The 26,772-nt window shown below is 40.0% G+C and overlaps 1 protein-coding gene and 1 long non-coding RNA gene across 2 annotated transcripts; one reads left to right on the forward strand and one right to left on the reverse strand.

Annotated features, from left to right (window-relative positions):
• Positions 1-2: 2 nt before the first annotated feature.
• LOC139756993 (uncharacterized) lies at positions 3-1,136 on the forward strand. Its single transcript, XR_011714478.1, has 2 exons — positions 3-134; positions 284-1,136. It is a non-coding gene; the product is annotated as an uncharacterized lncRNA (long non-coding RNA).
• Ahcy (adenosylhomocysteinase) lies at positions 754-19,276 on the reverse strand. Its single transcript, XM_071676932.1, has 6 exons — positions 19,130-19,276; positions 14,727-14,899; positions 12,511-12,681; positions 5,152-5,340; positions 4,802-5,017; positions 754-1,808 (listed from the first exon to the last, which is right to left on the reverse strand). The coding sequence occupies exons 1-6, from the start codon at positions 19,155-19,157 to the stop codon at positions 1,281-1,283; spliced, it is 1,305 nt and encodes a 434-aa protein (XP_071533033.1). The 5' UTR covers positions 19,158-19,276; the 3' UTR covers positions 754-1,280.
• Positions 19,277-26,772: the final 7,496 nt, after the last annotated feature.

Genomic DNA, 26,772 nt, shown 5'->3' on the forward strand with positions numbered 1-26,772 from the left:
CTGATAGATGTGGCCTGCCTACACCAGATGTGGCCCGCATACACCTGGTGTGGCCCGCCTACAACTGGTGTGGCCCGCGTACCCTTTGGTAGGAGTTCCTGGAGGTAACAGAAATCAAAGATACAGCAAGCTAGGTAAGATAGTTTCATTACCAGTTTAGCATCAAATTTATTTGTAATAAAGTGCTAATATACACCTTGTTTACTTTTTTAATAATCTCTAAAAATTACATGTCCTTATGAATCTGCTTTATTACTTATTTCTTCATTGGTCCTTGTTTCAGTAAAATTTTGGAGGATTACAGTAAAACAAGGTGAAGGGAAAGACACAGGACCAGATGGATGGATGCAGTGAAAGATGCAGAGTGACTAGGTCCTGAACATGTAGGAGGGTATGAGACACGAATGGAATGGAGCAAATTCCAGTGATATTGTACACCTGGGGTGCTGCGACGTCAAAGGTGTGAACCAAGACATACAGTGTGGTCAGCAGAAACAAAGAAAAAGTCTGTAGTATTTTGGTGTAGTCAAGGTTTTGTGCATCATAAGTGGAATGGAACAAATGAGGCAGTGTGTATGTTCCTGGCACTATCTTGCTACACTGGAACTCTGAACATGGAATATTAAATCACACACAATACTTCAGTGTGGTTGAGAAAAACAGTAATGTAGACTGGAAAATAAAATCAAAATAGTTATCATACAACACAGCACATGAGACAAGGTGAAAAAAGGGGTAAAAATACTTCAAGAATTTTTTTACTTGAGATACATCGGTTTAATCAAACATACATATACATACATACCATGCTGCTCTCTCTGTAGAGATATTACAGAAATTAGTAAATATGGTCATTAAGTACTCTACAATAACTTCTGAATTTAAAATTATCAGACTCCTACCATGTAAATAACTTCCATGACCTCATTATAGTAGAAACAAAAAGACTAGAACAGAAACAGCAAAATGTATGTTGGATAACATGAAGTTTCTTGTACTTTTAATGACAGTAATGATCATGCATAAATGGTCAACCTACTGTGAGTCCCAAATATTCTGACTGGGTAGAACTTGACTTTGTTAAATTCACGCCAAGATGTTCAAGGTGAAGACGAGTCACTTCATTCAATTTCTTAGGTAAGAAATGAACATAAATTGGGATGAAAATCATCACTCCATCCAGGTAAATAACTTCCATGACAACATTGTAGTAGAAATAAAAAGACTAGAACAGAAAACAGCAAATATATGTGTAGGATCACATGAAGTTTCTTGTATTTTTAATAACGGTAGTGATCAGGCTTAAATGGTCCATCTGCTGGGAGTCCGAGGTATTCTGACTGAGTAGAACTTAGCTTTGTTAACTTTACTCCAAGGTGTTTGAGGTGAAGGCGAGCCACTTCTTCATCCAATTTCTTTGGCAAGAAATGAACACCAATTGGGTACTGTCCAGGTCTTGTCCAAAGCTCAATCTGAGCAAGAACCTGGTTAGTAAAGGAATTGGACATGACAAAAGAAGGGTGACCCATAGCACAACCCAGGTTTACTAGACGTCCCTCAGCCAGCAGGATCACATGGTTGCCAGATTTTAGAAGATAACGGTCTACTTGGGGTTTAATATTCACCTTCTCTACACAATTTTCATCAAGCCACTTTACATCAATTTCAATATCAAAGTGACCAATGTTACAAACAATTGAATCATCTCTCATGGAATTAAAGTGATCTCCAGTGATGATGTCCCGGCACCCTGTGGTTGTTACAAAGATGGAAGTTCCTTGTTTGATGGCATCTTCCATGGTTGTCACCTGTAAGATAAACAATTACAATATCATTAAGAAGCTTCAATTTTTTCTATTAACTTTGTTACTATAGTGGTGCCAATTCTGTGTTATGAGAGAAGAAAGAATCATGAACTTTAGCCCCCATCTAAGAAATACTTGGAAAATAACAGGATTTATGTGGTATTTATTTGATCTGGAGAAAGCATACGACAAGATTGATCGATATGCCTTGGGGAAGGTCCTATGAATATGTGACATGGAATGAATGGTACAAGATGAAGTAAGAACTCTTTTGAAGAGTAAGTAGGTAGAGAGGATGTTGAAATCTAGATGAAGGTTGGTCTCCAGTAGGAATGTCACTATGGCTGTTTATCTATGGATAAGGTGTTTAAGGAAGAGGGTGGATGTGTTGGAAATTAAATGTTTGAGGACAATATGTGGTGTGAGGTGATTTAATTGCATAAGTAATGAAAGGGTGAAAGAGTAAGAGAGCTGTGTGGTGGTAATAAGGAGTGTGGTAGAAAGAGCAGAAGAGGATGTGTTGAAATGGTTTGGACATATGGAGATAATGAGTAAGGAAAGGTTGACAAAGAGGATATATGTGTTAGAAGTGGAAGAAACAAGAAGTGGGAGACCAGATTGGAGCTTTAAGGATGGAGAACAGGATTTTGAGCAATCGGGGCCAGAACATGCTGGAGGATGAAAGGCGTGAATAGAAAAGATTAAACTGGAATGATGTGGTACACAGGTCAACGTGCTATCAATGGAATGAACCAGGGCAAATAAAATGTCCAGGGTAAATCATCGATGAACATCAACTAACGCAATTTCCAGGATCTCTCATCCCCAACAGACTGCATATTTTCCCCTCTCCAAAACTATTGCATTTACCTACCTAACCACCCCATCTATAAACAAATTAAACAACCATGGGGACATCACACATCCCTGCCGCAACTTAACCTTCACTGGGAGACAATCACTCTCCTCTCCTCCTAGTCATACACATGCCTTACACCCTTGATAAAAACCTCTGCTTCTAGCAGCTTATCTCCCATACAAATCCATGTTTTTCTTAGTATTTCTCGCACACAATCCATATTTTTCTTAGTATTTCTTGCACAAATTCTTTAAAGCAAACACCTGATCCATACATCTTACTTCTGAAAACACAGCTCCTCCCCAATCTGATGCTCTGTACATGCCTTCACCCTCTCATTCAATACCCTCCCATACAATTTACCAGGAATACTCAACACACACCTTTATCCCCTCTGCCTTTGTACAAGGCACTATACATGCATTCCGCCGATCCTCAGGCACTTCATCACGATCCATACATACAATGAATATCCTTACCAACCAATCAACAACAACAGTTACCCCCTTCCTTGATAAATTCAACTGCAATACCATCCAAACCTGCCATCTTGCCAGATTTGATCTTCTGCAAGGTTTTCACCCAAGCCAACTCGGCTTAAAAAAAAGTTTTCGAAGTGAATAAATATGTTAAAAAAGTCCATTTTCAAATCTATGTAAAAGCATAAGTCACTAGTACAAACAATGCACCCTAAGTCAAAATGACAGGTCTAGTAACTGGTGTATTAGGTGTTCATAACATATGGTTATGCCTCACTTAAAAATATATCCCATACTCTGTTTAGTATCATCGAATCTGGCAAGATGGCACTTATGTCTGTCATGCTATGAAGATCATACGTAAGTAAAAGTATTTGCTCCAGACACACAAAGGTAGGATGTTTACTAAAACTGTCCCTCATTTTATTTTTCTTCTGGAGATATGACATTGTTTTCTAAAATAGATTAACTGAAGTGTAAAACATTCATAAAGTGCAAAGCAAATGAATCATGAAGTGGTAGAGTGGGTGTAACATAATACTTTGAGGTGGTTTGGGCATGAGGAAAAAAAGCAAAATGAGAAGTATGACAGTATGATTAAAAGGGTTGGTTTGGGCAGAAGACCACCTGTGATAAGGGGAAACAGTGGAGGAGTATTACAGGGAGAGGAATGGTGGAAGAATACACAGAATGATGTAAGCAAGGATAAAAGGAAACCCTTTTGCTGTGGTGTACCCCATGATGAGAGTTCCCATAGGGAAAGGGCATTAGAGATATAGATAGACATAACACATTAGTTAGAATGAACTGAGAAATGGGAAACTGGTTCACACTATGGATGTATTCCTAAATAAGATAGCCCTGATCATATTGGAGCAAAAAAAAAAAAAAAAAATAAAATAAAATAAATGGAAGAGAATTCCCAGCTTACTGGGGTACAGGTAGTAGCTCAAAATAATGCAAAAGATAAACACTATTAATAAAGGATAGTCATTTAATATAATAAAATATCAAAAAACTAAGAAATGTGTTTCTTGCCTTCCCCATGACAATTATGTGATCTAAAGGTATCTGGCACAAGTACAACCCAATTCAAAAGTGTAATAGCCCTCTGTCTCCAAAAAACTAGTCCTTATATGACAACTTTCTTGATAGTGAAAAAGCAGTGGACGAGGCAGAAGCTATTATCATCTGCATTCCTGGCAACTATTTCAATGGTAAAAGTAGGCAAACATAACTAATGACCCACGTACATCTAATGTTCACCCACACTGTATTATCCAAAGCAATACCTTTTTATGACACTCTGGCCTTATTTCCAGTCTTTTTCTAGACATTTTGGTTCTCTGTTTTTCTTCATTATCTTTAGTACAAACTTCCTCCATGACAGAAATTGCTATATTGAATCAGCATCTTACAGGGTTGCTCAGAGTAGGGTCTCCCTGTACTGAATACCTTCAGTGTTGCAGTACATCCACACAAATTTTTGGAAACTATTCTAAAATGCACAAATGCCAGCAGCATTTTCTCAAAAAAATAAATAAATAAATAAATGGGAACAAGCATATTTCCTTAATGTAAAGCAGCTATGCAAAAATTTTTCGACCACATGTAAATAACTAATAACACTCTCAAACAAAATATAAATATTGTCATACCTGGTAACCCTCACATGCAGCTTGTAAAGCATTGATAGGATCAATTTCAGTGATGAGAACTCTAGCACCAAAGGCACGGAGAGACTGGGCTGAACCTTTACCAACATCACCATATCCAGCGACAACACAAGTCTTTCCAGCCAACATAATATCAGTGGCCCGTTTGATGCCATCAGTCAGTGACTCTCGACATCCATAAAGATTATCAAACTTGCTCTGTCAAGATGAAAAGTTATTAAGTTAAAGTTGCATCATCAAATTCTACATGTCAGCAATTCCAATGCAGAAATACTTTAAATCTTATTTATAATATTTATCTTCAGTGTCAGAAAAACTTCAAAACCACCCACCTTTGTAACAGAATCATTAACATTGAAAGCTGGAACCTTGAGCTTGCCATCACGCATCATTTTGTACAAGTTATGCACCCCAGTGGTGGTCTCTTCTGACAGACCCTTGATACCTGTCAGCAGCTGGGAATACTTCTCATGTACAAGGTTGGTAAGGTCACCTCCATCATCAAGAATCATATTCAGGGGCTAAAAGGAAAAAGAATAGTTTTAAAACATAAAAGAAAATTTATCTACAAAGTCTGAAATACACTGAACACAATATGGTAACAAAAAATCAACCAGAAGAACCAACATTTACAACACATTTCTTTTAAAGACTACCTTTTGTTTTTATACCAAAAAGCTTTCCCCACCTAGGCAAGGCTGTGTTAAGATTAAATGTATAAAGACTTCACTTGCTTACATTCACTGTCTAGCTTTTATGGGATTGTGTGACAGTATAAATTCTAGACTGATGTGGGTAAAATTTAAAGTGGATGGCAAGAGATGCTTGATTATTGTCGCCCATGAGAAGGAACATGAGAGACGTGTTTTGGGAACAGCTGAGTGTGTCAGCAGTTTCAATGCATGAGACTGGATATTCTTGATGGGTGGTTTAAATGCAAAGGTAATTGACGCGGTAGTTGTGGGTATAATTGTTGTGCATGGTGTAGTGTGACGAATGAAAATGGTGAAGAGCTTGCAGAGCTGTATGCCAAAATAAGACTAGAGTAGGATTACATAATTGATTGATATGTAAAAGAGCAACTTTTGGATGTAAATGTGCTGAGAAGGGCAGCTGATAGGATGTATGATCGCTATCTTGTGGAAGTGAGGTAAAGATCTGTAGAGGTTTTTGAAAGTCGAGAGTGAAGGTGAATAAAAGCAAGGTTATTAGGTTCAGCAGGGTTGCAAGACAAGTTAGCTGGGATGTAAGTTTGAATGGAAAAAACTGGAGGAAGTAAAGTGTTTTAGATATAAGGCAGTGGACTTGGCAGCACATGGAACCATGGAAGCAGAAGGGAGTCATGGGATGGGGGAAGGGGCAATGGTTCTGGGAGTGATGAAGAATGTGTGGAAACAGAGAGCATTACCTCAGAGAGCAAAAATGGTTATGCATGAAAGGAATGCTAAAGAGTAGACAGTATAGAAGATTCAGAGTTATCAAATTAAGAATTAGTCCTTGGAATATACTGACAATGCATCAAAAATAATATTATGAGAGTTCAGCAAACAGTAGGACATTTAAAGTTTTCTCAAATGAAAAAGAAAAAATTGCAGAAATATCAAAAGACCAGGAAGATTACTAAAAGCAATACCAGATGAACCAAAGATAGAAAATTATACAACGTGCATGGGATCAAAGGAAAATGGTACTCACAGACAAATTGCATATGCAGTGAGCACTGTATGCCAGCCCAACTGAGGAAAGTTTCATCATACATTAGTAATTAGATAACTCTCTCCTATCTTTCAGGTTTTTTTACTTGTTGCTGATATTAATAGCACCCATTAACCCCTTAGGCTTCAACATCTCATTTGAGGTAGGTAACAGTTGGTAGGCCGCCAACGACCATGGAGGTATACTACTGGTACTACCCGCCTGGGTATCAAGAGGGGTCTATGAAGGTTGCATAGTGGGCCAAGACTTTAGTTGTTGTCAAGCTGCAATCCTCTGACCCAGTTAGTTGTCTTTTCTTTCTGCCTCTCCTGATTGTGACTAGTGGCTATCTGTCCACAAACATGCAAGTTCTCTCCTTGTCATACATAACGCTTGACAACACTTATCTCGCACAGCTCATTCTTTGTAACTCTAAACTTTCCTTTGGCGAGCAATAGTGTTAGCCCTGCCTTTCAGCAAAATGGTAGGAGCAACAGGCAGAAGCAGTAGGTCCAAACATTTAGGTTGAAGCATTAAATAGAAGTATTAAGCAGAAACATCAGGCAGGAGCATTAGGTGGAAGTAGTCAGATGGAACATTAAGTAGGAGCCTCGACAAACACTGCATTAGAGCTGCCCTCTGCCAATGAACTGTTAAGGGTGAGACACTAAAGGTTAAGTGGCACTGGAGTTCAATACATATAGACACTACTGTCATGGTCACCCTCTTGAGGGAGATCAAAGTGGGGACAGGTGTCAGAGATATAGATAGTTCCAACAATATTACATGGCTGCAAGGAATGGACACTTGATATATACGTGTATGTGCATTTATGTAAATATGAGTGGATGGGTCTTTGCCTGTTTCCTGGCACTACCTGGCTAATGCAGGAAACAATAATCAAGTATAACAATGAAAGGGTAAGAGAGATGTATGGAAATATAGAGTGTGGCTGAGAAAGCAGAAGAGGGTGTGTTGAAATGGTTTGGGCATATGGAGAGAATAAGCTAAAAAAGATTGGCAAAGAGGATATAAGTGGAAAGGGAGCTGTGGTTTCAGTGCATTACACATGATAGCAAGAGACTGAGTGTGAACAAACGTGGCCTTTTTTGTACGTTTTCCTGGCGCTACATCACTGAAGCATGGGGTAGCAATGCTGTTTCCTGGGGGACAGGGTAGCGCCAGGGATGGATGAAGGCAAGCATGTATGAATATGTACATGTGTATATATGTATATATCTGTGACAGAGTGTTTTGGTCGAGGTTGTTTGCAAAGTGAAAGGGGTTAGGGAGAATGATTTGGTAAACAAAGAAGAGGTTGTAAAAGCTTTATGGAAGAAGAAAGCCGGCAAGGAAGTGGGTTTGGATGGTATTGCAGGGGAATTTATTAAAAAAAAGGGGTGACTGTATTGTTGACTGGTTAGTAAGGATATTTAATGTATGTATGACCCATGGTGAGGTGCCAGAGGATTGGCAGAATACTTGCATAGTGCCATTGTACAAAGGCAAAGGGGATAAAAGTGAGTCCTCCAATTACAGAAGTATAAGTTCGTCGAGTATTCCTGGAAAATTACTTAGGAGGGTATAGATTGAGAGGGTGAAGGTATGTACAGAGCATCAGATTGGGGAAGAGCAGTGTGGTTTCAGAACTGGTAGAGGATGTGTGGATCAGGTGTTTGCTTTGAAGAATGCATGTGAGAAATACTTAGAAAAGCAAATGGATTTGTATGTAGCATTTATGGATCTGGAAAAGGCATATGATAGAGTTGACAGAGATGCTCTGTGGAAGGTATTAAGAATATATGGTGTGGGAGGCAAGTTGTTAGAAGCAGTGAAAAGTTTTTATCAAGGATGTAAGGCATAGGTACGAGTAGGAAGAGAGGAAAGTGATTGGTTCTCAGTGAATGTTGGTTTGCGGCAGGGGTGTGTGATGTCTCCATGGTTGTTATTTTGTTTATGGATGGAGTTTTTAGGGAGGTGAATGCAAGAGCTTTGGAAAAAGGGGCAAGTATGCAGTCTGTTGTGGATGAGAGAGCTTTGGAAGTGAGTCAGTTGTTGTTCGCTGATGATACAGCACTGCTGGCTGATTCGGGTGAGAAACTGCAGAAGCTGGTGACTGAGTTTGGTAAAGTGTGTGAAAGAAGAAAGCTGAGTAAATGTGAATACGAGCAAGGTTATTAGGTACAGTAGGGTTGAGGGACAAGTCAATAGGGAGGTAAGTTTGAATGGAGAAAAACTGGAGGAAGTGAAGTGTTTTAGATATCAGGGAGTGGATTTGGCAGCGGATGGAACCATGGAAGTGGAAGTGAATCATAGAGTGGGGGAGGGGGGGAAGTTCTGGGAGCGTTGAAAAATGTATGAAGGTCGAGAACTTGGAAAGCAAAAATGGGTATGTTTGAAGGAATTGTGGTTCCAACAATGTGATACGGATAAAGTTGTGCAGAGGAGGGTGGATGTGCTGGAAATGAGATGCTTGAGGACAATATGTGGTGTGAGGTGGTTTGATCAAGTAAGTAATGAAAGGGTAAGAGAGATGTGTGGTAATAAAAAGAGTGTGGTTGAGAGAGCAGAAGAGGGTGTTTTGAAATGGTTTGGTCACATGGAGAGAATGAGTGAGGAAAGATTGACAAAGAGGATATATGTGTTAGAGGTGGAGGGAACAAGAAGTGGGAGACCAAATTAGATGTGGAAAGATGTAACGAAGAAGATTTTGAGCGATTGGGTGGCCTGAACATGCAGGAGGGTGAAAGGCATGCAAGGAATTGGGTGAATTGGAACGATGTGGTATACCAGGGTCGACATGCTGTCAATGGATTGAACCAGGGCATGTGAAGCGTCTGGGGTAAACCATGGAAAGTTTTGTGGGGCCTAGATGTGGAAAGGGAGCTGTGGTTTTGGTGCATTATACATGACAGCTAGAGAGTGAGTGTGAACAAATGTGGCCTTTGATGTCTTTTACTGCACTACCTCGCACACATGTGGGGGGAGGGGGTTCTCATTTCATGTGTGGCGGGGTGGCGATGGGAAGAATAAAGGCAGACTATGAATTATGTGCATGTGTATATATGTATATGTCTGTGTGTGTATATAAATATGTATACGTTGTGTAGGTATGTATATTTGCGTGTGTGGATGTGTATGTATATACATGTGTATGTGGGAGGGTTGGGCCATTCTTTCGTCTGTCTCCTTGTGCTACCTCGCTAACACAGGAGACAGCGACAAAGCAAAATAAAATAATGGCGTGGATAGTGCCATTGTACAAAGGCAAAGGGGATAAGAATGAGTGCTCAAATTACAGAGGTATAAGTTTGTTGAGTATTCCTGGTAAATTATATGGGAGGGTATTGATTGAGAGGGTAAAGGCATGTACAGAGCATCAGATTGGGGAAGAGCAGTGTGGTTTCAGAAGTGGTAGAGGATGTGTGGATCAGGTGTTTGCTTTGAAGAATGTATGTGAGAAATATTTAGAAAAGCAAATGGATTTGTATGTAGCATTTATGGATCTGGAGAAGACATATGATAGAGTTGATAGAGATGCTCTGTGGAAGGTATTAAGAATATATGGTGTGGGAGGCAAGTTGTTAGAAGCAGTGAAAAGTTTTTATCGAGGATGTAAGGCATGTGTACGTGTAGGAAGAGAGGAAAGTGATTGGTTCTCAGTGAATGTTGGTTTGCGGCAGGGGTGTGTGATGTCTCCATGGTTTGATCGAGTAAGTAACGTAAGGGTAAGAGAGATGTGTGGAAATAAAAAGAGCGTGGTTGAGAGAGCAGAAGAGGGTGTTTTGAAATGGTTTGGGCACATGGAGAGAATGAGTGAGGAAAGATTGACCAAGAGGATATATGTGTCGGAGGTGGAGGGAACGAGGAGAAGAGGGAGACCAAATTGGAGGTGGAAAGATGGAGTGAAAAAGATTTTGTGTGATTGGGGCCTGAACATGCAGGAGGGTGAAAGGAGGGCAAGGAATAGAGTGAATTGGATCGATGTGGTATACCGGGGTTGACGTGCTGTCAGTGGATTGAATCAAGGCATGTGAAGCGTCTGGGGTAAACCATGGAAAGCTGTGTAGGTATGTATATTTGCGTGTGTGGACCTATGTATATAAATGTGTATGGGGGTGGGTTGGGCCATTTCTTTCGTCTGTTTCCTTGCGCTACCTCGCAAATGCGGGAGACAGCGACAAAGCAAAAAAAAAAAAAAATAAATAAAATAAAATAAAATAAAAGTTGTTAGAAGCAGTGAAAAGTTTTTATCGAGGATGTAAGGCATGTGTACGTGTAGGAAGAGAGGAGAGTGATTGGTTCTCAGTGAATGTAGGTTTGCGGCAGGGGTGTGTGATGTCTCCATGGTTGTTTAATTTGTTTATGGATGGGGTTGTTAGGGAGGTGAATGCAAGAGTTTTGGAAAGAGGGGCAAGTATGAAGTCTGTTGGGGATGAGAGAGCTTGGGAAGTGAGTCAGTTGTTGTTCGCTGATGATACAGCGCTGGTAGCTGATTCATGTGAGAAACTGCAGAAGCTGGTGACTGAGTTTGGTAAAGTGTGTGAAAGAAGAAAGTTAAGAGTAAATGTGAATAAGAGCAAGGTTATTAGGTACAGTAGGGTTGAGGGTCAAGTCAATTGGGAGGTAAGTTTGAATGGAGAAAAACTGGAGGAAGTAAAGTGTTTTAGATATCTGGGAGTGGATCTGGCAGCGGATGGAACCATGGAAGCGGAAGTGGATCATATGGTGTGGGAGGGGGCGAAAATTCTGGGAGCCTTGAAGAATGTGTGGAAGTCGAGAACATTATCTCGGAAAGCAAAAATGGGTATGTTTGAAGGAATAGTGGTTCCAACAATGTTGTATGGTTGCGAGGCGTGGGCTATGGATAGAGTTGTGCACAGGAGGATGGATGTGCTGGAAATGAGATGTTTGAGGACAATGTGTGGTGTGAGGTGGTTTGATCGAGTAAGTAACGTAAGGGTAAGAGAGATGTGTGGAAATAAAAAGAGCGTGGTTGAGAGAGAAGAAGAGGGTGTTTTGAAATGGTTTGGGCACATGGAGAGAATGAGTGAGGAAAGAATGACCAAGAGGATATATGTGTCGGAGGTGGAGGGAACGAGGAGAAGTGGGAGACCAAATTGGAGGTGGAAAGATGGAGTGAAAAAGATTTTGTGTGATTGGGGCCTGAACATGCAGGAGGGTGAAGGAGGGCAAGGAATAGAGTGAATTGGATCGATGTGGTATACCGGGGTTGACGTGCTGTCAGTGGATTGAATCAGGGCATGTGAAGCGTCTGGGGTAAACCATGGAAAGCTGTGTAGGTATGTATATTTGCGTGTGTGGACGTATGTATATACATGTGTATGGGGGTGGGTTGGGCCATTTCTTTCGTCTGTTTCCTTGCGCTACCTCGCAAACGCGAGAGACAGCGACAAAGCAAAAAAAAAATAAATAAATAAATAAATAAATAAAATAAATATATATATTCATAATTATGAGTGGATGGGCCGTTCTTTATTTCCTGGCACTATCTCGCTGATGAGGGAAACAGCGATCAAGTATAATAATAATATTTAGAATACTTCCCACATATTTTCTGCGAATTGTAAAAGGTGATTAAAAGGAGGTGGGAGTGGGGCCCTGGAAATCCTCCCCTCCAGTTTTCATTCTTCAAAAGGAAGAAACAGAGAAGGCGGCTTTGTGAGGATTTTTCCCTCTGAAGCTCAGCACTCTGTTCTTGATGCTACCTCGCTAACACAGAAAATGACGCATATGTATAAAAAAAATCTGTCTTTCATACATGATTGCCATTTCCTGCATGGGCAAGGTAGCATCAAAATCAGATGACAGAGCCTTAGAGGGAAAATTCATCACCAATCTCCTTGCTCTGTTCCTTCTTTTGGAAAGCAATACAGGAAAGGCTCTGAAGATGTAACACTGGCAATAAATCCAAATATCTAAACATAACCATCATATGTCTACAAATTCAAATTGCATCAAAACTTGAAGCTTACCTTTCCATCTGGAAAATAGATGGTTTGTTCGATGCACCAGATGTACTCCTCATCAGTCTCTCCCTTCCAGGCGTAAACTGGAACACCAGATTTAGCAATAGCTGCTGCAGCATGATCCTGAGTACTGAAGATATTGCATGATGACCACTGAACTTCTGCCCCAAGTTCAGTCTGTTAAAGAATTGGGTGTGATTAAAGTATCAAGAAACATCCATATCAAGTACAGAATGAACACCATCCCGTTTTCAAAACCAAATGCTGTTATGGAAAAAAATCACAGTAATAAAGGATAATAAGTACCTTTTACTGTTAGTGTAAGCCATAAACCTCCCATGAAAAGCTAAATATTTTCCCTTTGGTTAACTAATGAATCCCTACAATCTCCAGAACAAAACTGACAACAAAATACTGCACAAACATAAAATGATATTGGGCAACAACTGAATATGACTACCAATTTTCTCATTTTCAATATTTCTGGTAAGCTTGAGGAAAAGCACCAAGCAAAAGGGGAGGAAAGATAAAAGCTACAAGCTTTGAAACAATAAAACAAAGAATAGATATGAATAGAAGGAAAACTAATGGACATTTGTTTATGTCTTTATAATCTTTTTCAAACTTGATTGCAGATTCCTGTGTTAAGAGATGGTTGCGCCATTAACAAACAAAGGAAGGCCACATACGTTCACGTCCATTCTCTAGTCGTTTTGTGTAATGCACAAAAACCACTGTTCCCAATCCACAATGAGATCCAACACACCCTTTTTCATTTACCCCAGACACTTCACATGACCTGGTTCAGTCCACTGACAGCATGTCCACCCCTGTATACCACATCATTCCAATTCACTCTATCCAGTGCATGTCTCTGATCTTCCTACATATTAACGCCCCAATCACTCAAAACCTTTTTCAATCCATCTTTCCATCTCCAACTTGGTCTCCCCATTCTTTCCACTTCTGACACAACTCCTTACAGACAACCTTCCTTCACTCATTCTCCCATAAGTTCATACCATTTCAGCACATCCTCTTACCTTTACATTACTTCATCAAACCAACTCACACCACATACTGTCCTCAAACATTCCATTTCTACACATCCAACCTCTTCTGCAGTCTTATCTACTGCCCACGCCTCAAATCCATATATCCATGTACTAATGATGGGACTACTATACCTTCCAGTATACCCATTTTTGCCCTCCAAATTAATGATCTCTCCACTTACTTTTCAGTGCTCTCAGAACCTTCACCCCCTCATCCACCCTTGACTCGCCTCCACTTCCATGGTTCCATTCCCTACCATGTCCACTCCCAGGCATCTAAAACACTTCAGTTCCTTCAAGTTTTCTCCATTCAAACTCACACCCCACCTAACCTGTCCCTCAACTCTGCTAACCCATTTATTCACATTTATTCTCAACTTCCTCCTTTTCACACCTTTCAAACTCAGTTACCAGCTTCTGCAGTTTCACACAAATCTGCCACCACTATAATCAGCAAACAACTGACTTGCTTCCCAGGCCATCTAATGCCCTACAAACTGCATACTCACCCATCTCCGAGATTCTCTTTATTTACCTTCCTCACCACCCCAACCATAAGAAAATCAAACAACCATACTGACATCACACCCTATAACAGACTAACCTTCACTTGGAACCATTCACTCTCTTCCAATTTGTACGCGTGCCTTACATCTCTGATAAAAACGCAATGCCTCAAAAAGCTTTCCCTCCACATCTTAAGACCTTTCTCCAGATCTATAAATGCTACATATAAAACCACCCCTTTCTCTCAGCATCTCTCGCACACATTCTTCAATGTAAAAAAAGGTCACATTTAAACAAAATCTTATTCCAAGCAGTAGCATGCAACAAGTACCACTCTTCAAGCAACTATAGATTAAGATAAAATTACATGATCCTCATGGCTGTGGCAGGAAACCAATTTAAGCTCAATGAAAATGCCATGTTCTAGACACAGAGGGGAAAAAATGTAAATTGCAAATCATGGTTTTGAAACATCAAAATAAGCCTTACAACCAAAAACACCTGCATTCTAATATGTGATTCTCTTTTTAAAGAAGTGTTAATGCAAAAACAATAATTTTATGTATACTCATTATCTTACCAAGTAATTCAAAATTTCCAAACTAATTTTTCAGATATTACCTTTTCAACTGAATGTTAATGCAGAGTATACCAACTTACAAGGGTTTCAATGAGAACAGCAGTTTGTATGGTCATGTGCAGGCAGCCAGCAATACGAGCACCCTTCAGTGGTTTCTCTGTACCATACTTTTTGCGCAAGCTTATCAAACCAGGCATCTCTTTCTCTGCCATAATGATTTCTTTGCGACCAAACTCAGCCAAGTTGATGTCAGCTGAAATTAAAAGTAAATTCCAATTACAGGATCTAAGGATTAAAAGACACAGTGTATTATCATTACAATCCAAAGAATGGATTACATTCATTTCCACATTTCCCAAAATATGAAATGAATGCACAACATGTATACAATGCACAAGAACTAACTGGTAGACTTGGAGATGTTGGGAAGCAAATCCTACACCTAACCCAAGGCCTTCACTTATATCTGAAATTTAGGGGGCTGATCACCATCATACAGAGAGTGGAGACCCAACACCAGATCTAAACATACTAGCTTAATTCTATATGTTGGTTTGGATATCTAGCAAAGGAATGAAGAACACAAGTGCACAGAGAAAACAGATGTAAAAAGTATATTTTCTAACAGTAAAGAGTTCATTAAAAGTAACCTGTTTCTTTTGCACTGCATGGTACTTGGTTCTGATGTCTCAAATTCTTACTTACCTTGCTCCTCACTCCGAGTATCATGCATCTTTCCAAACTTTCCAGATTGTACAGTTCAAGTTTCAACAAACTTTCATGATTGTCCCAATATTACAGCAATTCAGCTTCCCACAAGTGTTTCTGAATTATTTCAAGCATAAATCTTTATTTTTCCTAACGGTGACCACATATCACAAGAATTCCATTTTCATACGTATAATGTGTACCAAACATTCAACATCATCTCGTCTCCATATCCTCTACTGTATAGAGTGAAGCCTTAAAGCTGCAGAGCCCAATAAAAGGAGCCCTAGGGCTTAATAATAATACTGTATTTCAATAGTAATATTACTGTATCATGGGAGAAAGAATACTTCCCAGGTATTCCCTATGTGTCGTAGAAGGCGACTAAAAGGAGAGAGAGAGAGCAAGGGGGCTGAAAATCCTCCCCTCCCGTTTTAATTTTTCCAAAAGAAGGAACAGAAAAGGGGGCCAAGTGAGGATATACCCTTTTAGGCTCAGTCCTGTTCTTAACAATACCTTGCTAATGCATGAAAAAAATAATTATCATAGTGACAAAAAAAAATTTCTCAATTTCCTTTTTTCATTCTCTGTTCCTATCATTTTACTTCCTATGGGACCATAAATTACTTTTACCTTTTCACTGCTGAACAAAATGATAAACCAGGGAAAAATTCTGAACAAAGCTCTTGCATCTGGCTCTACATTAGCAGCCCTGCTTTCCTTGTATGCAAATATGTGAAGCCACCACTAATGGTAAATGTGTGGGAGGCACATAAAGATAGGGTTAAAGGGAGACAATGCTGTCAAAGCCAATTCTTTGATGGGAGTTCCCAGAGGAAATGGGTGTCAGTGACATAGATAGACTAGTGACTATTTCTGTCATCTACCATAATGCAATGACATCACAACCATGATTACCAAACCTACTGAGACAACAAGAGAGGAAGTGTTCATTTTGAAATTCATCACACTCAAGAGTATAAAAAATCCATGGTCTCACTGTACTATACTTAATCTTACCTCCTTCTGCATGTCAGAAATAGTCCAATACTATAAAGGATAATACTGTGCTGTTTCCTGCAATCTCAATATAACTCCAGTCCTTTGTGTGTTGGCAACAAGCTATTTTATGAACATATGCTTAACCGCACACTCTGCTGTATCAGCAGCAGCATCAAGTAGTTTTCAAACTATCCTCTTTGTCTTTTTTAAAAATATGTACAAAGTTCCATTGCTTCTAAGGCAGTATTTTCTTTGAGCAGCAGCAACTCTTGTCCATACAATGTGTCTACATCGATAATGCCAAAGACCCATGCAGGACCATGTGGTTCTCATCCCTGACGATGCTTCAGCTTTACTACAAGAAATAGACATTTTCTCTATTTCCCCAATAACCCAAGACTGCAGTTTGACTGGATTTGCTTGAAAATGCAAAGTGCACACTTCCAAATAAAAACTCAAGCAGTAATCAATTTCTCAAGTATTCAATTAATGGTTTGCATGTTCGAACAATGTGTTAACTCCATGATATATGGCATGGAGCCATTTCTGACATGACTTACACGAAATAGCAAGACTAAGTCCTTATAGAAACTATTTAATCAAACCTCTCAGTCTTTGGTCTGACACTTCCAGGTAAAGTCAATTTTGCTTTTCGAGAGTTTCATTTTATTCATCTGATTATGACAACTTTGTTAATTCATTTCACATTTTAAAAGTTTATGTTTTTATAAACCAATCAATAACTGGCCTGGAGTCTTTACACAGAATCCCCTCAAGATTGTTTTTCTATCTGCCAAAGTGCACAGGTCAAGAAGAGGTCAGGAGACCCTGCCAGAGATTATCTATAGGATGGACATAAAATGGAAGCTGTTTCAAATTAGTATGTATGCAGAGGTGTCAGCACCATCAGACATAGTGCCTCCAAATTTCTGTTTAAAGGTCTGACTTGACTGGTCGTCATTTAAGTTTTCGTCAGTAGATTACCTCCCTAGTTTATACCACTGACAGATTAACCACCCCAATAGTAAAGGGGGGAATCTTCAAACATTTATAAACATTCCAAAACACATGAAAACCTTACCTCATCTCCATAACATCCATGATTTGCCTCATCAAAATATAACAGGCACATCCTTGACAGAGCAGAGTAATATCAAGATGTCAACTAATGACAGACCAAGCATCCATTCATGCTATCTCCAAACCTACCCAGAAGCACGCATTCTATGCAGCCACAAGTGGCAAATCTTTATTATAAATTTCAGCCTCTATGGGAACATAAGCAAGGTTTTCACAGGTTCTGTTGCTTTTACAATTCACCTAATCTTTCAATAAGTGACCAAAAATGCCCTGATATTCCTAACTATCTATCTAATATACAGCAGAATAAAATATAATTTACCTTTAGCTTTATCACTATTAGCACTAAATGCTAAACAATTTTCCTCTGCAAAGCTATTGAACTGCTTAAAAACTCCAATAAAATTTGCTAAACATAAAGGAATCTTATTAAGTGATTAATGCAACAAGGGCCACATACATCAAGAAAAAATGAGTTAATTGCAGTAACAGCAAGTATAAAATTTGTATCAGCAGAAATTATAAAAGCCCCACCCATGGCCAAAATGATAGTGGAAATATACCATGATAATTATCTACTGCTGCAGAATGCATTATGTGTTTGTTGAAAGCCACTGCATGCTGACGGTGCACTTTCATGAACAGGAGTGGTATATTTCAACAAGATTATTTCCAATTAAGATAAATCTTGACTGCCAGCAGTGAGTGAAGTTATAAGGAGCTTTCACTACTTCTGTTGATCTTGAACTAGTGCATACATTAATTTAATACCAATTTTTTTCCAGATTTGCTACTATAGGGTTATCAAATGTTCATAAAGTATAAAGCTCTAAATGATGCTCTGCAGATATTCCCGAATCACAATCTATACAATACCTAAGCAAAAGTACCAATTCCCCAAAGCTATTGCCAATGCAGAAATTAATTGATAAAACTAAAATATTCAAAATCATGCACTGCTGCTTTTATTGCTTCTCTAAAAAAATATACAACCAATGCAGAACGAGATTACACAACGCCAAATACTAGCCAAGGCAGAGACAAACTGGCAATCTATAACATAAATGCAACAATTTTAATATAATATAGAGCTGTAGGGGGGGGGGGATGCATGGCTGCTAGTGGGGATGCCAGACACTTGGGCCGCAACTGACAACCGTGCCCCAACATTCCTCCTCATAAATTCCCTCTTAATAATACCAATTCTTGCAATCTATACCATGTAAGTCAATAATACCAGTTACCATCACCGATACTTATGTTACCAAAAGCTGTCAAAATAAAATGATCTGTTCCTCCCAGGTGACATAAGCGTTTTTTGAAGTTTCTTAATCCCAGTCAGCAAGATGGTAAACAAGTGGCTACCGCATCTTGTTGTACTCCTGACAACTTCCTCTATTACCTGATGACGCCATCAAAAGCCATGCAAATATCATGTAACGTCAGAACATTCAAATGTTATCAAAATAGCATCCATGAGTTATCAACTAAACCCATCGTAATCCATAACAAGTAACTGTAGGTGCCGGCAGCGGCGCGGGGGAATCATCGACGGCAGCCACCCGACCACCACGCGTGGTGACGTCTGTCTGACAACACCATCACCATCACCTCGACACACCATCACCTCCACTTCACAATCACCACTACACTACACCATCACACAACACAATACCCCCCCTCCACAACCCACCGACTTTGTACGAGGGTTTTGAAGTCATCTTGGCGGTGATAGGAAGTACGGTACTCCAGTTATAAGGCTCGACACAACAGGGACTGCATTCGCTTCCTCACGCGGCTTTATACCGCGTCACTGGCGGTTGCCAAGGCCACGGCGGCGGGTTCTAGTTAGTATTATCCAAACTTATGAAAACATCTTCCATGTCAAAGCCATTGCGCAAAGCCTATTATTCAATAGTCTAAGTACCGCACAGTATTTGTTGTTTCTTTTTTTAATTCAATGGGAATCATCTTGGTTGATAATGTTGGTAATTTACCAACGTAACTCAGCAGGGCTATTGTTTTTTAAATATTTGACTGATGGCATCCTGTAATGATTGTGCATTACATGTTTATCAAATATGTTGCGAAATTCGTATAACGATATTATGTGGTGAAAGTTGTGTAATCAGGTAAAATGTTTGGTAAATATTAAAGTTAGATATCCAAAGAAGTTATAAAACCCTCTCATATTAGAAGAAAAATACCATTATATCCGTATCCTACTGGATTGGATTGGATTATATAATTTAGGCTTATAATCCAAGCACTGGAGCATCTAAGGTTACTCAGTGCTCTTAATACAGATGGGAATTTTCTATCTTATAAATTCATTTTGATTAACAATATAACACCACAACTTTCAGATCACAACTCATGAGTACATATTAAAAAAAAATGCAGAAATACCAACAATATTCCTAGAACCCACTCCGAGAAAAACGAGCAAATCAATGCCTATGCCACACCAAAGAGGCTCCTTCCCTAGCTCACAAAAATAACCAGTTTCAATTTGATAAACCAAGAAGAGAAGAACGAAAAGTACAGGAGGAAAATAATCTACGTGTGTTCGTCTGAGACCTCAAACTTGACCTTTGCAGCATGGAACCTACCAGGGAAAAGAAATTCCCATGTATCATAGAGTAAGCCACCACTGCTCATCCTACTGAGGATCATGCTTTGTCGCCTGTTTGTTTTGCCCCGGCGCCTTGTTGGCGGTGCATTTCCGGAAGCATTGTTCTTAACCTGTATCCTGACGAGAATACTGAACATTAAGATAAATCCTGACTGCTAGTGAGGTTAGGTATGGTATTATAGATTTTGTTGATTTTTTGAAAGTCATATACATACATTCTCTGTAAAAAAAAAAAAAGAAATAAATTTTGCCTTGAGGTGGGGAAGAACTTCACCCTTGTAATGCCTACGTGTAATAAAACGTCTTAAAAGGGGTGTAAACGAGGGATAGGGGTCGGAAACCCTTCTCTCCTTGTGTCAGATATATCAGGGGTCTCATATTAGGCGAAAGCTCTTATCTCACGCTAGGATACATAAATTCCACGACTCGGCGTTTACAAGCCAAACGGTGTCGCATTCAGACGTCGCTGTCGCATCAACATTGTTTATTAATTTATTTATTTTGCTTTGTCGCTGTCTCCCGCGTTAGCGAGGTAGCGCAAGGAAACAGACGAAAGAATGGCCCAACCCACCCACATACACATGTATGTACATACACGTCCACACACGCAAATATACATACCTATACATCTCAACGTATATATATATATATATATATATATATATATATATATATATATATATATATATATATATATATATATGCACACCTCTTGCACCTTTCTCTTGACCTCCTGCCTCTTTCTTTTATACATCTCCCACTCATTTGCATTATTTCCCTGCAAAAATCGTTCAAATGCCGCTCTCTTCTCTTTCACTAACAATCTTACTTCTTCACCCCACCACTCACTACCCTTTCTAATCTGCTCACCTCCCACGCTTCTCATGCCACAAGCATCTTTTGTGCAAGCCATCACTGCTTCCCTAAATACATCCCATTCCTCCCCCACTCCCTTTATGTCCTTTGTTCTCACCTTTTTCCATTCTGTACTCATTCTCTCCCGGTTCTTCCTCACACAAGTCTCCTTCCCAAGCTCACTTACTCTCACCACTCTCTTCACCCCAACATTCTCTCTTCTTTTCTGGAAACCTCTACAAATCTTCACCTTCGCCTCCACAAGATAATGATCAGACATCCCTCCAGTTGTACCTCTCAGCACATTAACATCCAAAAGCCTCTCTTTCGCGCGCCTATCAATTAACACGTAATTATCACTTAATCAACAGGTAAACATTGTTTATGAAGAATATTATCTAAAATTCTTGCTCTCACTCACAAGGCGTATATTGAATGATTCTCTAAATGTGAATGCAATTTAGTTTATGGTATATATATATATATATATATATATATATATATATATATATATATATATATATATATATATATTGTTACGAACTCTATACTTATTCTAATGAGGTCGCCAATTACATATATATGTTACAAAAACTATAATGATCCTTGTGTTTGCAAGGATGTTAAATTTGTTACGTTACACAACAGGATAACACTATCTTAAAGTCATGGGACTGAATCAAACACCAGCATCAAAACTGTTTGTAATGAAAATAATGAGTACAAAAATTAATCAGGCGCAAATCATTTACGTTAACGCTGAACATGAGTTTAACATTCCAAGTAAGATTTTAAACCAGGAGATCTCTTTCCTTTATGACAATTTATCTTCGATAACATGATTCAAGACACACTTATTGCTAGACACTTCTATGACAAGTTACAATACTCTTATGACACCCGAAATTAAATGACAGAGGCAGTACAACACCGTAGAATTTATATCGCGCACTTCACTCGGGTTACGGGCTTTGGGACAGAGGGAAAACCACTTACCTCACTGGGACTACAGAAGGAATCGAGGCTCAGCGGGTGTCAGAAGTTTTTATTACAAGTAGGAACGACTTGCGTCCGCCCTATTACCCTACAATGCTACCCTTGATTGGCTATGGGCCTAAGGACCAGTTGTGATTGGAGGAGGGTGGCTCCCAAGTGCTACTCCTACTTGGCTGAAGGGCCACAGGTCCGACGGTGTTTGGAGAAGGGGCTATCCATGAAACCGCTGGTTGGCTGAAGGATCCTAAATCCGTCCCACATCTTGCCTAAAGCTTAACCTCCTCTTGTCCTGACAGCGACGACGCTGTACAGGAGGCCGTAGGCTAACCTCCCAACTTGACCTGGTACCGCGGATGAAAGGTCCAAGTGTTGTGGTTAACCGACCGCGCGGCCATCTCCTGAGGCGTGAGAACGCAGCAGGCCTAAGGGTCCTGTTTTCCCCTCGGTTGTCCTGCCCTAAAATATCACTTACACCATGAGTACAAAGACACACACACACATACATATATACCTGAACATTTGGGGACACATACATGTTCGTAACAACCTCTGGAATCTCCAGGGGTGTGGGAACGCAGCAGGCCTGATGGTCCGGCTCTCCCTTCGGTCGTCCTGCCATAAAATATCACCTTACACCACAACCAAAAGTCACACACACACACATACATATAGAGACGAACACATACATATAGAGACATACACACATACATATAGAGACACACGTGTTCGTAACAATATATATATTATCCCTGGGGATAGGGGAGAAAGAATACTTCCCACGTATTCCCTGCGTATCGTAGGTGCCTACAAGGGAAGCCAGCGGGGGGCTGGAAATCCTCCCCTCTCTTTTTCAATTTTCCAGAAGAAGGAACAGAGAAGGGGGCCAAGTGAGGATATTCCCTCAAAGGCTCAATCCTCTGTTCTTAATTAACGCTACCTCGACTAACGCGGGAAATGGCGAATAGTATGAAATATATATATATATATATATATATATATATATATATATATATATATATATATATATATATATATATATATATATATATATATATATCAGCCACCAGCGCTGTATCATCAGCAAACAACAACTGACTCACTTCCCAAGCTCTCTCATCCCCAACAGACTTCATACTTGCCCCTCTTTCCAAAACTCTTGCATTTACCTCCCTAACAACCCCATCCATAAACAAATTAAACAACCATGGAGACATCACACACCCCTGCCGCAAACCTACATTCACTGAGAACCAATCACTTTCCTCTCTTCCTACACGTACACATGCCTTACATCCTCGATAAAAGCTTTTCACTGCTTCTAACAACTTTCCTCCCACACCATATATTCTTAATACCTTCCACAGAGCATCTCTATCAACTCTATCATACGCCTTCTCCAGATCCATAAATGCTACATACAAATCCATTTGCTTTTCTAAGTATTTCTCACATACACTCTTCGAAGCAAACACCTGATCCACACATCCTCTACCACTTCTGAAACCACATTGCTCTTCCCCAATCTGATGCTCTGTACATGCCTTCACCCTCTCTATCAATACCCTCCCATATAATTTACCAGGAATACTCAACAAACTTATACCTCTGTAATTTGAGCACTCACTCTTATCCCCTTTGCCTTTGTACAATGGCACTATGCACGCATTCCGCCAATCCTCAGGCACCTCACCATGAGTCATACATACATTAAATAACCTTACCAACCAGTCAATAATACAGTCACCCCCTTTTTTAATAAATTCCACTGCAATACCATCCAAACCTGCTGCCTTGCTGGCCTTCATCTTCCGCAAAGCCTTCACTACCTCTTCTCTGTTTACCAAATCATTTTCCCTAACCCTCTCACTTTGCACACCACCTCGACCACAACACCCTATATCTGCCACTCTATCATCAAACACATTCAACAAACCTTCAAAATACTCACTCCATCTCCTTCTCACATCACCACTACTTGTTATCACCTCCCCATTTGCGCCCTTCACTGAAGTTCCCATTTGCTCCCTTGTCTTACGCACTTTATTTACCTCCTTCCACAACATCTTTTTATTCTCCCTAAAATTTAATGATACTCTCTCACCCCAACTCTCATTTGCCCTTTTTTTCACCTCTTGCACCTTTCTCTTGACCTCCTGTCTCTTTCTTTTATACATCTCCCACTCAATTTCATTTTTTCCCTGCAAAAATCGTCCAAATGCCTCTCTCTTCTCTTTCACTAATACTCTTACTTCTTCATCCCACCACTCACTACCCTTTCTAATCAACCTACCTCCCACTCTTCTCATGCCACAAGCATCTTTTGCGCAATCCATCACTGATTCCCTAAATACATCCCATTCCTCCCCCACTCCCCTTACTTCCATTGTTCTCACCTTTTTCCATTCTGTACTCAGTCTCTCCTGGTACTTCCTCACACAGGTCTCCTTCCCAAGCTCACTGGTGACTGAGTTTGGTAAAGTGTGTGGAAGAAGAAAGTTAAGAGTAAATGTGAATAAGAGCAAGGTTATTAGGTACAGTAGGGTTGAGGGTCAAGTCAATTGGGAGGTGAGTTTGAATGGAGAAAAACTGGAGGAAGTGAAGTGTTTTAGATATCTGGGAGTGGATCTGGCAGCGGATGGAACCATGGAAGCGGAAGTGGATCATAGGGTGGGGGAGGGGGCAAAAATTCTGGGGGCCTTAAAGAATGTGTGGAAGTCGAGAACATTATCTCGGAAAGCAAAAATGGGTATGTTTGAAGGAATAGTGGTTCCAACAATGTTGTATGGTTGCGAGGCGTGGGCTATGGATAGAGTTGTGCGCAGGAGGATGGATGTGCTGGAAATGAGATGTTTGAGGACAATGTGTGGTGTGAGGTGGTTTGATCGAGCGAGTAACGTAAGGGTAAGAGAGATGTGTGGAAATAAAAAGAGCGTGGTTGAGAGAGCAGAAAAGGGTGTTTTGAAGTGGTTTGGGCACATGGAGAGAATGAGTGAGGAAAGATTGACCAAGAGGATATATGTGTCGGAGGTGGAGGGAACGAGGAGAAGAGGGAGACCAAATTGGAGGTGGAAAGATGGAGTGAAAAAGATTTTGTGTGATCGGGGCCTGAACATGCAGGAGGGTGAAAGGAGGGCAAGGAATAGAGTGAATTGGATCGATGTGGTATACCGGGGTTGACGTGCTGTCAGTGGATTGAATCAAGGCATGTGAAGCGTCTGGGGTAAACCATGGAAAGCTGTGTAGGTATGTATATTTGCGTGTGTGGACGTATGTATATACATGTGTATGGGGGGGGGGGGGGTTGGGCCATTTCTTTCGTCTGTTTCCTTGCGCTACCTCGCAAACGCGGGAGACAGCGACAAAGTATAATAAATATATAATAATATATATATATATATATTTGATCGAGTAAGTAATGAAAGGGTAAGAGGTGGGTAGCTTGGGAAACGGAGTTATGACAAGTCATTTGGTTATGGGATTGCTGTTAAAATTTCACAAGAAAGGTTAGTTTAGATTTTCACTGTATGTACGGCTCAAGGTGAGGTGCCTGAGGATTGGTGGAATGGGTGTGTAGTGTCATTGTGTAAAAGCAAGGGATACGAAAGAGAAAGTTCAAATCTCAGAGATGTAGCTTTTTTTTAGCATACTTGCTAAGTTGTAAGGGAGAGTGGTAATTAAGAGGGTTATAGCATGTATAGAACATCAGACTAGGGAGGATTAATGTTTTCAGGAGTGACAAAAGATGTAAGGATCAGGTGTTTGCTTTGAAGAACATGTATTAGAAACTTTTAGAGAAATGGAAAGTTTTTGGCATTTATGGATAAGGAGAAAGCGTTTGACAGGATTGATAAAGATGCTTTTTGGAATGGAAAGATACTACAAGCAGCAAGGAATTTCTGTTAAGAGTGTAATACATTTGTGTGAGTAGCAGGAGAGGAAAGTAGTAGTTCTAGGTGAAGATGGGTCTGCGGCAAGGGTGAGTGATGGGACTGAAGCCCATGAGGGAGGTAGATATGAGTCTTGGAAAGAGGCACATTTTCACTCTGTGAGGTGTGTCAGTTGCTGATGATAAGACTCTGATGGCTGACTAAGTGAGAAACTACAGAAGTTGGTGTCTGATTTGGGAAAGTGTGTAAAGAGAGTTAATTTGAGTTAAAGTTATTGGTTGAGCAGAAGTAAGAGGCTGGTTGGAGGAAGCGGAATATTTAACATACCTGGGAGTGGACATGGCAACGGATGAAACCATGAGAGCTGAGGTATCCTTTAGGATGGGTAAAGGGGCTAAGGTCCGGGGTCCTGAGTGTAAGGGAAGAGAGGTCATTGGCTGTGAAGGCAAATAAGAGTACATTTGATGTTACTTTAATAGTTGTCCCAACTGTCCTATATGGATGCAGGGCGTGGGCCCTAGGTAAAAGTGTGGAAGAGGGTGGATATATTAGAAATTAAATGTTTGGGGATAATATGATAAATTAGAAGGGTTGATCGCATAATAAATGACAAAGGAAGAGAGGGGTGTGAAATTAAGAGAATGGCGGAGAGCTGAAGAGGGTGTGCTGAAATGCTTTGATCATTTGGGAAGGCTGACTAAGGGGTATATGCATCATTAGTAGAAGGAACATGGAGTAGGGAGAGGCCAAAGACAAGATGGAAGGATGCAGAAAAATTTTTTATGAGTGATCATGGTTTGAATGTGCAAGAGGGGTAAGATGTGCAAGAGATAGAACAAATTGGAACAATGTGACATATAGAGGGTGACTTGCTGTCAATGGGTTGAACCATGCTGTAAGAAGTGGTCAGGGGAAACCTCAGAAAGGTTTATGGTACTTTATTGTGGAAAGGAGGTTCTGATT

Source organism: Panulirus ornatus, chromosome 24, assembly GCF_036320965.1.
Source record: "Panulirus ornatus isolate Po-2019 chromosome 24, ASM3632096v1, whole genome shotgun sequence".
In the NCBI taxonomy this organism is placed as follows: Eukaryota; Metazoa; Arthropoda; class Malacostraca; order Decapoda; family Palinuridae; genus Panulirus; species Panulirus ornatus.

Excerpts from the sequence above, each read along its gene's own strand:
- Ahcy (XM_071676932.1), bottom strand. The coding sequence starts at position 19,157 with ATGACTTCAAAACCCTCGTACAAAGTCG. Across the intron at positions 14,900-19,129 it reads AAAACCCTCGTACAAAGTCG|CTGACATCAACTTGGCTGAG; the intron begins GTGGGTTGTGGA and ends TTTTAATTTCAG. Across the intron at positions 1,809-4,801 it reads CTGCATGTGAGGGTTACCAG|GTGACAACCATGGAAGATGC; the intron begins GTATGACAATAT and ends TTTATCTTACAG.